We start from the raw sequence: 13586 nt of genomic DNA on the forward strand, positions 1-13586 counted from the left end.
CCTGCTGCTCCATGTGGGAGGGGCTGGGGAGTTTTCACCTCCTGAATTGAAACAGGGAGCTCAGATCCAAAATGTCTCATCGCATGACGACTTTAAAAGGCCTTTTAAAATGTGTGTTGCAACTGGAGGTCTTTTTGCTGTATTGTGGGGAAAAGAATCCTTTAAATTTCTTTTGGATACCTTTTATTTTTAATTGTACTTTATCTTGCTTTTCTTTGTAGTCTACTTAAATATAATTCTGGGTTTAAAAAAAAAACAAAACACCAAAACCTTACCCTAAGGAGAAGCATAGCTTTTCTTGAAAGAACAGGCTTGAAATTCAACTATGATTTTAAAAAAACAAAAAAAAAAAAAACAGGGAGAGGTCCTGGATGACTGGAGACTTGCTAATGTGATGCCCATCTATAAGAAGGGTCGTAAAGAGGATCTGGGGAACTACAGGCCTGTCAGCCTGACCTTGATCTCAGGAAAGGTGATGGAACAGGTTGTCTTGAATGCAATCATGCAATATATGTGGGACAACTGGGGGGTCAGACTCAGTCAGCATGGGTTCATGAAAGGCAAATCCTGACTGACCAACCTCATCTCCTTCTATGACTGGGTGACCTGCCTAGTAGATGAGGGAAAGCCTGTTGACGTAGTCTACCTAGACTTCAGCAAGGCCTTTGATGCAGTCTCCCACGGTATTCTCCTGGAGAAACTGGCGGCCCATGGCTTGGACAGGTACACACTTTGCTGGATTAAAAACTGGCTGGATGGCTGGGCCAAGAGAGTGGTGGTGAACAGAGTGACATCCAGCTGACGACTGGTCACCAGTGGTGTTCCCCTGGCCTCGGTGTTGGGGCCCATCCTCTTCAATATATTTATTGATGACTTGGATGAGGGAATTGAGTGCACCCTCAGTAAGTTTGCAGATGACACCAAGTTGGGGGGAAATGTTGATATATAGGAGTGTAGGAAGGCCCTACAGAGGGACCTGGACAGGATGGGTCGATGAGTAGAGGCCAATGGGATGAGGTTCAACATGGCTAAGTGCCAGGTCCTGCACTTTGGCCACAATCCCATGCGGCGCTACAGGCTTGGGGCAGAGTGGTTCAAAAGCTGTGCAGAGGAAAAGGATCTGGGGGTGTTGGTTGATGCTCACCTGAACATGAGCTGGCAGCGTGCCCAGATGGCCAAGAAGGCCAATGGCATCCTGGCTTGTATCAGGAATAGTGTAGCCAGCAGGAGCAGGGAGGTGATCGTCCCCCTGTACTCTGCTCTGGTGAGGCCACACCTCAAGCACTGTGTTCAGCTTGGGCCCCTCAGTACAACAAGAACATTGAGGCCCTGGAGTGTGTCCAGAGAGGGGCTATGAGGCTGGTGAAGGGCCTGGAACACAAGTCCTGTGAGGAGTGGCTGAAGGAACTGGGGTTGTTTCCTCTGGAGAAGAGGAGGCCCAAAGGGGACCTTATTGCTCTCTACAACTACCTGAAAGGAAGGTGTGGGGAGCTGGGGGTTGGCCTCTTCTCTCAGGTAACTAGCGATAAGACTAGAGGGAGTGGCCTCAAGTTGTGTTAGGGGAGGTTTAGGTTAGAAATCAGACGTTTCCTCTCCAAAAGAGCAGTCAGGCATTGGAATGGGTTGCCCAGGGAAGTGGGGGCGTCCCTGGGGGCATTCAAGGAAAGGTTGGACATGGCTTAGAGGGTGATAGTGGTGGTAGGGTGATGGTTGGACCAGATGATCTTCAAGGTCTCTTCCAACCTTTATGCTGCTATACCTACATGATGAAACCCTTGGGTAATTGAACTTTTTTGGTACTATTCTTGGTGAAAATCATTTATTTAGCCTTCTGATAGTAAAAAGTTGAAAGCTGGAAGAATTAGGAAAATAGAAGATAGAACCATCTTTTAGCATTTGCTTTTTGTTCTTTGCACTGTTACTCTTTATTTTCCTTTTCTTCTCCACAGTGGTGTTCCTACCATGCAATGTAAAAAAGACCCACTTATGCTATGAGTATGCTTGACTCGCTGTCTCAGTAAGTAGTATTTTTAAACTATATATTGTATGTGCATTGCTCAATGAGGTGATTGTTTGATTTGTGTATTTAATTTTCCTCAGTTCTTCCTGCTTCCCTGGAAATTTAGTAAGGTGATGTTTGCATTGCAGACATCAGCACAGAGCATTTATTTCTTTAAATAAAGAAGACCTAACTTCTGACTGACCTTTTTCCTGAAGCAATCTTGATCTGAGCTTTGGCACAGCACCTGGTTCTTCTGCTGTTGCCTCTTCAGAGGTGTGTGCTGCTTCTCCCCTCTCTGTAGTGCATTTCATCCTGCTGAGCAGATGTGCAGATGAGGCCCAATGTCGTCCACAGCACGCCTCTTAATACCTCTGTGTTAACGATACAGTAGTGATTTTTCAATGCTTCAGGTTCATCTTGAGGAGTGCTGTAGAGAAAATGTCAGTATTTCTCGGTTTGTCTACAGGCTCATATAGTAAGACATATATAGTTTGGTTTACGTGAAGAGATTTTTACAGGTGCTGTTAGTGGGTTATAGATTGATACTAGTTTTTTTCTGCGCCTGTTAGAACCTGGATAATAAATAAACCTGTGCATTCCTTCTTGGGGATTTAATCTTACTTGCTAATACTGAGATTTGTGAGACTAATAGAGCCATTCAAAGGTAATGGAAATGGCTTTTAAACATAAAATCCAGTTGTGAAGAATGATTCTATTCAAGGCTTTAGCATTCTATTTTGTCACCTGTTTTCTTGACATTCTTTCTCAACATACATGTAGCTACTTTTCTATTTGTATTTGTTTACCCAGCTGCTTGAAAATGTGATTACTTTTATGAGAAACCTGATATTACGATTTTAATTACGAAATATTTTTCTCAGTCAGTTGCAGTTGATGCCTGTTCCAACCTTTAATTTCTCCAGGTTCTGACTATTTTAATAACTATTTTAAATTTGATTGAAGGTCTTCATGCACTATTAATATACTTATGTTGCAGTAATCAAGTTTCAAAGCAGTCTTATATGGACTGGATTATTAAATGTCTAGCCAGAGAGGCCAGACAATGGAAAATTCATAAAGATAAAGTAAATGACTTACATAGCTTCATGTGTTTCTCAAATATATGAACTCTATCTCAGATTCTTCCTCCAGCATTTAATGTATATTTACACATTTAAATAATTTGGAATCTTAATTTTAAAAAAGAGTGCAAGACTTAAAAAAAAAAAAAAAAAAAAAAATAGGAACAAATGTGTTTCAGTGATAGATTTGGTTGCCCGAGGTTGATTAAAAAATAGCTGGGAAGTTGAGGTATCAACAGCAAAGATGAGGTTAGCACATGAGTTGCGTTTTATTATTCCAACTGCAACAAAAAAATAGTTGTTTTTTTTGTCCTTCTTTTCAAACATGCAATACCTAAGGCAAAAGTTTAAGTGGATTTTGGGAACAGAAGTGTCTCAAATCAATGCTGCTTGATTTTTTTTTTTTTTTCCTCTCACAATTAGCATGGATGCCATGCAATATGCACAGTTTATGAAAAAAGCTGGGAATGAGGACTTTAAAAATGGAAGTTACTCTTTGGCCGTCAGAAAGTAAGATCAAGCTCTGCTTATGCTTATTCAGATAAGGCAATGGATCCTGTAAGTATTCTCTGATTACCAGGTGTGAACCATTAGGTGCAGTACTACAATTAACTGAACCGTTTCTTTCCCTGACACTTGACTTTCTTCTTTTTTGTCACACTCTTTGGTATTGCAGTTTTATAATTCAAGAGGAATCGTAGTTCTTGACGTGTATGTGGGAGATAAGTTAGTAACCTTAATCTGAATGCTTTTATATAAATGTTAATTATAAATGAGTATAATTAAAACTCAAATTAATTTTCCATAACCATGTTGGTTTGTGTTAAATTACTTCTGTTTTGAAGCTGATATTGTGGATTAATGTTGCTGTGGTTCTACCAGGTACTGGTCATGTCCATGGGTCATCAATTATTTTTAAAAACAATTCATGCAGGTTACTTTATTTGGACTTCCTTAGTATTCTAAGATCTGTTCACACTTTTTAGCCAAAGAGTTCTTTGGATGTTTCTTTCCAAATGGTAAGTGCTTGTTGTCATCAGTAAACATCAGTTGCTAACATTATTAGTGATTAAATAACTGAGTATTGTTAACTATTAAATATTCATTACTGCCATGTATTAGCACTGATGTTTACGCTATTTAACACCAGCCAGTTTGACTGTTTGCCCTTGGGTTTTTTGACTAAGGGTGGTAAAACACAGTCTAGAGTGTATGGGGGGAGTGGGACCAAGCAAGGACAGAGCCGAGGAAGCCGTCTCCACTTTGCAAGCAGCAATACTTTGTCTTCTCACAGGGTCTGGTCCTGGGCTTCTCTTTGCCGTAGGTTGCTTTGGCAGGATTTACTCACATGCGGGAATGTGCTCTGGACATGTCTGGTGAAGCTGAAACAACTTTCTTGAGTGTGTGTTAGTAGATAAGAATAATGTGGAGGATGCAGCACCACGCTACATACTGTTTCAGTACAGACAAGATAGGCTTTTCAGGCTTCCCAGTACCCTGTGATCTGTAGTTCCGTAAGTTTTGGGCAGCTGTTTCCAGAAACTCTTGCATTCAAATGCATGTACTTTAGTATATTCTGTTCTCCAAAATACATTTATTTCATCAACTGGCATAAATGTAAATAGCTTGCTAACTTCATCAACTTCCGATACAGTAAAATAATTTTTGTATTTTGGTGGATCTAACCGTATTTAGCATTTGTTCTACCTTTCATATGTCTGTTTTCTCCTATTCTTGGCCACAAACTTAACAGAGTATCTAGGTATATCTAGATGGTCTAAACTGTCTCTAAATCCTTGTGGAAACATAGAATATACCATGTTGGAAGGTATGCACAAGGATCATTGAGTTCAGCTCATACTGTGGTATTCCAGTGGGTTGGTCTTCTGCTTCAAAAGGGACCAGGGTATCACTAAAATATAGTTTAAAATGTCACAAAGAGGTTTTATAGCTGATGTTCAAATGATCTTTACTTGCTACAGCTCTGTTTTTTCTCTAATTTTGTTAGGTGGGTGATGTGGTTTCTTTTCTTGTTATCTGTAAAGTATCTTGCATCCTTTTTTAATTGAATAAGCAGTTATGTTGGTAACTTATTTTCAGGTGTTCTGAGGACATAGCTGTGTTATACTGCAACAAATCAACTTCCCTGTACAATCTTGGTAAATGGAGAGAAGCAATGTTTTCAGCCTTTGAGAGCTTACAGTGGAATCCAGAGTATGTTAAGGTATTCAGATGTTTAAGCTGTCTGTTTTTGCCTGCCTTACATTTTAAAACAAGTGTCAATATCTGCTTCTTTTGTTTTTAAGATGTGCTAAGCAAATACAGCATAAAATCATAGAATCAGTGTCTGGCTCTGCCACGTGAACATCAGAATTATTAATATAGTAGTACTTCTAATAAAATGAAGCAGCTCTCTTTTGCTTGCTGTTTCTTTCTGGATCCCAACAAAAAAGTCCATATTGCTAACAGTATATCTTCTCATCCTTTATTTTCCAATTTTTCTATTACTCTAGTTATCTTTATTGTTTTTTCGTAGTATTTGCAATGACATCAATAGCAGATAATGAATTACAAGGGATTTGATTGCATTTCTTTGGATATGTTTGTGAGAAGCTGTGAAAATAGTAGTACATGCTATTTTACAGAGCAATTAGTGAATTTAGAAGAAAATGATAATTTTCTTCTAAACATTCTTGATCTAATGTGGCCAAGATCTGACTACTTTCCTAACAGTTGTGTGGTTTTCTTTTTGCTTTTTTGTTTTTCCCTCAGGCTTATTACAGAGCTGGCCACTCATTGATCATGTTGTCAAACTCTTTTGAGGGGTTTCATAAGGGTTTGATACTTCTGAATGCTTCTGTAGATCTATCTCAGGTTGACTGATTTTATAGTGTGGGAATAGAAATGTTGTTTTTGCAGTGTTACATTGTTTAGAAGGAAGGAATGTGGTATTGAGATATGCTTACAGTGATAAGAAAGCTCAGCAGGTGACCTCGTAAATGCAGACAACCAGACTCCTTAGAGCAACCAGGTGAAAATCACTATGTTAAGTCAAGCCAGATAAGGGGAGAAAACATTACCACCTCAAAAACAGGCCGGCAACTGAAGGCCAGGCATTGTCTGTGAAGCATCAGATAGATTGTGAACCTGGATTACCCACTCCAGTGGGGAAACAGGGGAGGGTCCTGTCATCAAAAAGTATATAAACTGTGTTTTGGAACTAGTAGGTGCGCTCTCCTGCTTGTGGGGCGCCCGCCATTGCAATCGCGAATAAATTACTACTTCACTGAGATCCTCGCCTGAGCCTAAGTTATTGGCTACGGAGTGTTTCTCACAATAGCAGGAATATTCACAAGTGTCAATGGTAAGCTCTGGTTGAAAACTTAATCTTTTTAAGGGCCTTTCAGTAGTGATGGGGACAACACAAGTCCTTTGTAGAGCATCTTTGAGATCATTTATTTGGCCCTCAGCACCACAGGTCTGCTTGGGGATTATGAATATGCTGAGTAGCCTAATTAAAAGGATGAAATAAACTTGTTACATTTGCATACGGCAAATACCAATGATTCCAAATCACTGTGCAGGGAAATGTGTTAACTTGCATGAAGACATCAGTTGTAGAGCGGGTAAAAAAAGTTAAAATTCAGAGCCAGGGAGCCAAGGCTGGGTATTTGGAGCTCCAGACCTCTAAGGCTTTAGTGAATTTTTTGTTCATTTTGTTTTTCTGCAAACCACTATGCTTTCCTTTTAGCTAAGTAGATTTGAAAATAATTAGAAGATACTCAGCTTAAATTTAAGCTCACAGTGTAGTGTATTCCTGTGGGGGACTGTCCCTCAGCTAATAAAGGACACCAATGGGAAGACAGAATTTGACCTTTCTGTGCCATTATGTGCTTTTTTCAAGTAATGTTTGCTGTATGTCTCCTTTCTCTCTTAAACTTCTCTCCTCAGTTTCTTCTTGTTTGCTTTTTTGTTTTGTTTGCAAGCTTTGTCTGATGGGACCTGGAGGTGTGCCAAAAGGTTCTGTGTTGTGCCTGTGCTGCATTCACCTGAACTCAGCCCCATATTAAGGATGTTGATTAGCTTAGCAGCATCCACTAGTGGCAAAATCACCATGAAGTTTACAATGTTGTGGAACTTAGGGGTGTTTCTTGAGGACAGGGTTTATTTTTTTTGTGTTTAATGAAGACCAGCTGCTGGTAACAAGACACCATTTCAGTTGAGTGGCCAAGGGATGTAGTGTTAAATAAGTCAGATTTGTGTTCCCGATTGGCATTCTCCTGGGCATTAATCAGTACTAAAACTGTCCCTGTGCAGCGAACTAATTTAGCTGGAGACAGCAACTTTAAAAGTGCTGTGTATATTAAAAACTCTTCATAAATGCTTCTTCTTGCAGATGAACGAGTCTTTCCACCAACTTTTCACCCTGCATATGATTATATTTTCAGTGCAAGGCTTAATGCGCTGATTTGGCAAGTAGTGATGGAAAAGTTGGCCCAGAAAGGAAAGTGGGTAAGTCTGTCCCTGTGAGAACAAGTGTTACATATTGCTGTGTAATAGGCACTCATTTGGTACCTGTTCAGGGTAAGCTTGTGTTACTTTTAAATTCAAAAGAAAAGGAAGTATTTCCTCATTCAAATACCTTGATTTTTAGACTTCAGAAATACTCCTAGTGCAAAATAACTTCTGAAATGAATTTCTCAAAAGGATAAATTAACTGAGGATCCTGCTTGTCTCTTGTTGTCGTCTATGTAATGGTGCTGTCTAGGGGTGTTTATTCTTGAAAGACATTGAGGGGAGAAATATGTGCTTATTAGTGGTGCCCTTTTCTTCTGTGTGGCTAGATGGATTTTTGAAGCTGCCTGTGAAAGACCTACAAATAGAGGAGCATCTCAGTGGAAGTATACAGTTGTTAAACAAAGCCAGAGTATTTAAGAAAATCAGAAGGATAATTTATTTTAGTCCTATTATCTTGTAATGACTGTCTCAAGAGGATGTAGTCAGTCTCTTTTTAGTTGTGCCTAGTGAGGGGATGAGAGGCAAGGGGACAAACTGAAGCACAGGAGATTCCGGCTGAATATGAGAGGGCATTTCTTTAATGTGCTGGTGACAGCACTGGCACAAGTTGCCCAGAGAGTGGTTGTGGAGTCTCCTTCTCTAGATGTATTCAAAACCTGCCTGGATGCTATCCTGCGCAATGTGCTGTAGATGATCCTTCAGAGGTCCCTTCCAACCTTGACCATTATGGATGTCTGTATGAAAAATGGATCATCACCACAATTATGAGGTGTTGGTGAGGTGCTGTCAGGGGGCTGCTGGGCTCCTATGATGAGACAAGGCTGGGGCTGTTCTGTGCCAGACACAGTCAATTCCAGCCAACTCTGATTGCCTGACTGCAGACAGGGCACAGCAAGGCCCAGCAGCCATGGTTGGGCATGTTGGGGAAACTTAGCTAAGAACGGGCAAAATGTTCCATGGCAACTTCTTGCTCCCTGTTCAGGAGGTTGGTATAGCTGGGGAGTCTCATCCCCATGAATGTTAAAGGTCATTCCCCAAACCAAATCACAGCATAGAATTATAGAATCATATAGTATTCCAAATTGGCAGGACCCACAAGAATCATCAAGTCCAACTCCTGACTCTGTGCAGGACCACCTCAAAATCAAACCCGATGTCTGAGAGCGTTGTCCAAATGTTTCTCGAACTCCGGCAGGCTCAGTGCTGTGACTGCTTCCCTGGGGAGTCTGTTCCAATGCCCAACCACCTCTTGGTGCAGAACCTTTTCCTAACACCTGGCCTGACCCTCTTCTGTCCCAGCTCCATGCTGTCCCCTTGGGTCCTGTTGCTGTCCCCAGAGAGCAGAGCTCAGCGCCTGCCCCTCTGCTCCCCTCGTGAGGGAACTGCAGGCTGCCATGAAGCCTCCCCTCAGTCTGGTCTTCTCCAAGCTGAACAATCCAATTGGCTTCAGCTGCTCCTCATACATCTTGCCCTCTAGACCCTTCACCATCTTTGTAGCCCTTCTTTGGACACTCTCTAATAGTTTTATGCCTTTCTTACATTGTGGTGCCCAAAACTGCACGCAGTACTTGAGGTGAGGCCACACCAGCACAGATCAGAGCGGGACAGTCACTTCCTTCAACCAGCTAGTGGTGCTGTACTTGATGTACCCCAAGAGATTATGCACCAGCAGCCAAAAGTGTCAACACGACTCATATTCAACTTGCTGTTGACCAAAACCCTCCAATCCCTTTCCACAGGGCTGCTCTCAAGCTTCTTGTCCCCCATATAGAAAGGGCTCCTCCGTCCCAGGTGCAGAGTTCAGCACTTGCTAAACTTCCAGTTGTTGGTAATTGCCCAGTCCTCCAACCTGTGAAGATCTCTCTGCAAGGCCTTCCTGCCTTCAAGGACGTCAGCAGCTCCTTTTAATTTAGTATCATCTACAAGCTTGCTTAGTATGCATTTAGTACTGCATGCAGATCACTAAAACATTGAAGAGAACTGGCCCTAAAATGGAGCCCTGGGAAACCCCACTAATTACTGGCTGCTGGCCTGATGTAACTCCATTTACTATAACCCTTTGAGCCAAACCTGTCAGCCAGTTTTTCATCCATCATATTATTTTCTTGTCTAGCTGTATGCTGGACATTTTGTCCAGAGACAGTATTGAAAGCATTGCTGAAATCCGAAAAGATTACATCAACTGACTTCCCTTGGTCAACTAGATGGATAAGCTTGTCATAAAAGGAAATTAATCTAGTTAAATGGAACTTTTCTGTCATGAGCCCGTGTTGTCTGTGACCAGTGACCTCATTGTCCTTCAGGTGTTTTTCAGTAACTCCCAGAATAATCTTTTCCTTAATTTGACCAGGCACTGTAGTGAGTCTGACAGGCCTGTAATTACCAAGGTCAACTTTCTCACCCTTCTCGAAAAAGGTCTTTACTAGAAGTGTACTGGAGAGACTTAGGACCTGACCTTTCTATGTAGGTTCTATTTCTGATTAAATTTTCATTGATCATAGCTTCCCACAGTCCACTATATTGTATTAATATGTATATTACATTAATTAATGTATATTACATTAATTCATTTGGTAAATGGAAAGGGAGATTGAGCAACACATTATCTTAAAAAAAAAAAAAATCTGAAATGTTGTTAGCCCTTGTTTTGCTCTCCTATGACATCCAGTGAGGCAGTGAAGAATAAAGTTTCTGAATGCGCTTATAAGATCACATTTTTTTCCTAGTCTTTTCTATTATTGTTGTCCAAGAAGAAAGAATTACCCACCAATCTCAGAGTCAACCAGTTATCATTGAAAAATTTCTTTGAGGTAAAGTAACATCCTTTTTTTCTTGTTTCTTCTTTCTTTCAAGTGAAAGATTTTCCATCTTGTGGGCAAGGCTTGTAAAACAGAAGAAAGGAAAATAAAATGGAAAATAATGTGTACTTTATTATATTAAATAATTTCTTTTGTCTCTTTTCATTTGATCATTAAAAAATCCTTAATTTGTATAGCTTGTCTAGGTAATTTAATATTTCCTTTTAATTAATCACAAGACATCTTCCTCTCAAATACAGCAAGCTATTCATGTCAGACCTGGAACCTGACACTACATTTAAAGTAGAAAAAATGTTTGACATCTGTTAAGTTGGTATATTTTCCAACGGGTATAGCTTACAGTATTCCTGGGATAGAGTATTATGCTTTGCCAACCTGCCTCTGGCCCACTTCATGATGCTGAGTATGATTACAGGAGATTGAGCTCGGTACTGTTGGAATTTTCTCTTCCTTTGGTGCCGCTGATTTTTGGTACACTGCTTTAGACGCAGGCAGCAACTGTTGAACTCTCTTGCTGAGGCCTTTGACACTTTCTAGATGATTTAGGGAACCTGGGCAAGACAGAAACAAGTCCTCATAGACCAAGTAGACTCCTAATGCATTTTGCTGAGGTGATGACATCTGCAGGCAGTGGAATTCCATCTATCTTGCTTTTCTTTATGTTGCGATTCCTCTTGTTCTGTGATGTTTGGGAACCTCCAAAGCTTTCTGGGAACCTCCAAAGCTTTCTGTTATGGAGGGGGAAGGGGTAGTGTTGAAAGAAAACCTTCCAGCTGTCAGAAACCGCCATGCTTATGCATCTTTTGACTGTTGCTGCTGGCTGGCTGTGCCTGCCTTGTGCGTGTGCAGGAGCAGATGGTGTCTGTAGCAGTAAAATACAAAGTTTGTAAAGACAGTGCTCAGTGTATGTGTCTGCTTTCATGCAGTGGATGCCTGTCCTGTTTCAATGGCAGTTGAGGTGAAGGTTTTCATGCGTCCCATTAAAAATTCCTATGTCAAGTTGTTTTGTTTTATTCTTCTATTTATTTGTGTAAGTTAGTTAACTAGAGTTTTACTGTTTGTCACCTACATTTAAAAGTTATGGTTAAACATGCACAGAGAAATTTCATTAGGCTTTATGCTGAAGTATACTAGATTTCTTTCCACACTATGGTTTTCCTTTTGGAGCTTTAGAACACGTTAACAATAGGCTGCACAGTACATTTACTTGTTTACAAATTAACAGTTTAGGGTGTATTGATTGAATATGCCAGAATTTGCCATTTAGCTCTTACAATGCTTGTGATATTTTCATCATAATAACTTCAAATTGGGTATTTTTTCCATACGTATATTTCAGATAGGTGCTTGTTAGAATGAATGGGAGGAATTCCGAAAGAAAGGGGAAGGCAAGGGAAATAAATTGGCATCTTATCATAATCTTGTTTATAGTGATAACAGAAGTATTAGGGGATGAGTATATACAAGCATGCTTTAGTTAGCTAGCATTAGGCAAGTATGCTTTGTTAGTGCCAGTAGAGTAGCCTATATGGGCTACCTTCCACCATCCCTCATGCATTTGCTCAGCTTTTTGAGGGGAGGGAGGTGGGTCAGGATCCAGGCCCTGAAAGATCCCTGAAAACTACTTTTCTTTTGCAAAAATTAGAGGAAAATGTGGCTTTCTGAGAGCTGGACCTTCCCTGCTACCACTACATATTCCCTGTAATTTGTTGTATTTTGATTTTGCAACTGTGCACAAACAGTAATTCCTGCCAGTCAAAATGTGGTGTGAGGTGGTAGACTTATTTGTAGATGTGTGAAGACTGCTATTTAAAAAATGACTGGCACAAATGGAGAAATTGTCTGAATACTGTTTTTGAGCACCCCCCTCATGTCCAGATCTTTCTGGCATATTGTCTCAATTCCCCTCTGAGCTTCCTCTGCCTACCTCCAGAGTTCCTGTATTGCTGCCCCCCTTGCTTGTAGACTGTGCTTCATGTTCATTAAGTCCTTGCTGAAACACTCCTTATTTGGTTCAGCTGCCTTCTGCTCAGTCTGTGCTCTTGATCTTGGTGTATAAATTTTCCTGTAAAATCTATACTTCTATCAGATCACCTTCTAGGGATGTATCTGGCCTAAAATCTGTCTCCTAAAGGCTTAACACCTTTTCTTTATGCGAGCAATCATATTATCATTGCTGTCTTAATGATCTTAATGTCTAGATGCTTCCTGAGCTGGATGAGGGAGCAGTGCCTTGTCCTGCTTTCCATCCATGGAGCTCCTGACCTGTATATGGAGATGTTACCTGAATTTCCTATACCTCCTTCTCTCAGACAATCGCTCCCTTTTTCCAGTTTCATGTGTTTTTTTCAGTCTTGCTTTAGGGTAACTGTCTGCATAAGCTGCCTCATCTGAGCTAAGAAAGTACAATACCTAGTTACAACAACAGGTACAGTGAGATGCAGTAACATTCAATAGCTGTATAAGGCAGAAAGTTACTCTCAAATACACTGAAGAAATACAGAAATAAGTATTATAAAATAGACTTCAGTTTCAGTGCTTTTCAGAGCACGACAAGATTCTTTCAAAATTCATGAACATGTCATAGGAGAAACATAATTGTTTTGAGCTTCTACTGGAACTGTTACGTATGTAATAAATGTTTGATTTTTACAATGGATATGGTATGGTTGTTACTGTTCCACCTATTCCTGTCTTTAAAAAAAAAGTGGAAATATGATTTAAAAAAACACTGTCTTCTGGGTATGTAAAATGTGTTGTTGTTCTCTTAATCAGACTTTTGAGTAATATGGATGTGATGGGAAGATGCAAGACATAGCAGAATTAGTCAAATGGCTAATTTCCATTGGGACAAAAGTTGAAACCATTGGAGTTTATCCTCTTCATGCTGTTATCAGACTATGTATCAAAGCAAGTAAGTTACATCCACTGCTAAAATCAAGTGTTGTCTTCAGAGAACTGACAGGTTTTATTATTTTTAAAAAGTAAATCTAATGAGATCAGATCATATCGGTATGACCTTGCATGTATCAATGAAACACATTCTTAAAAAGTTTTAAACTCTTCTTGATCATCTGTGCTTGATAGCAATACAAATCTAATATGGATATTCTCTTTTGTGGTTTGGAGCGTAAGAGTGCTTGATATGGGTCTTTCAGAACCTAA

At 40.2% G+C, this 13586-nt stretch overlaps 1 protein-coding gene across 1 annotated transcript in view; it reads left to right on the forward strand.

Annotated features, from left to right (window-relative positions):
• Window positions 1-3508: 3508 nt before the first annotated feature.
• Window positions 3509-13586, forward strand: part of TRANK1 (tetratricopeptide repeat and ankyrin repeat containing 1) — a 36968-nt gene continuing 26890 nt past the window's right edge. Inside the window, 7 exon segments of the mRNA XM_035560350.1 lie at window positions 3509-3642; window positions 5185-5308; window positions 5857-5974; window positions 6425-6448; window positions 7481-7596; window positions 10329-10412; window positions 13197-13339. Of these exon segments, the coding sequence (XP_035416243.1) occupies window positions 3509-3642; window positions 5185-5308; window positions 5857-5974; window positions 6425-6448; window positions 7481-7596; window positions 10329-10412; window positions 13197-13339 (743 nt within the window).

This window comes from Cygnus atratus, chromosome 2 (assembly GCF_013377495.2).
Source record: "Cygnus atratus isolate AKBS03 ecotype Queensland, Australia chromosome 2, CAtr_DNAZoo_HiC_assembly, whole genome shotgun sequence".
NCBI lineage: Eukaryota > Metazoa > Chordata > Aves > Anseriformes > Anatidae > Cygnus > Cygnus atratus.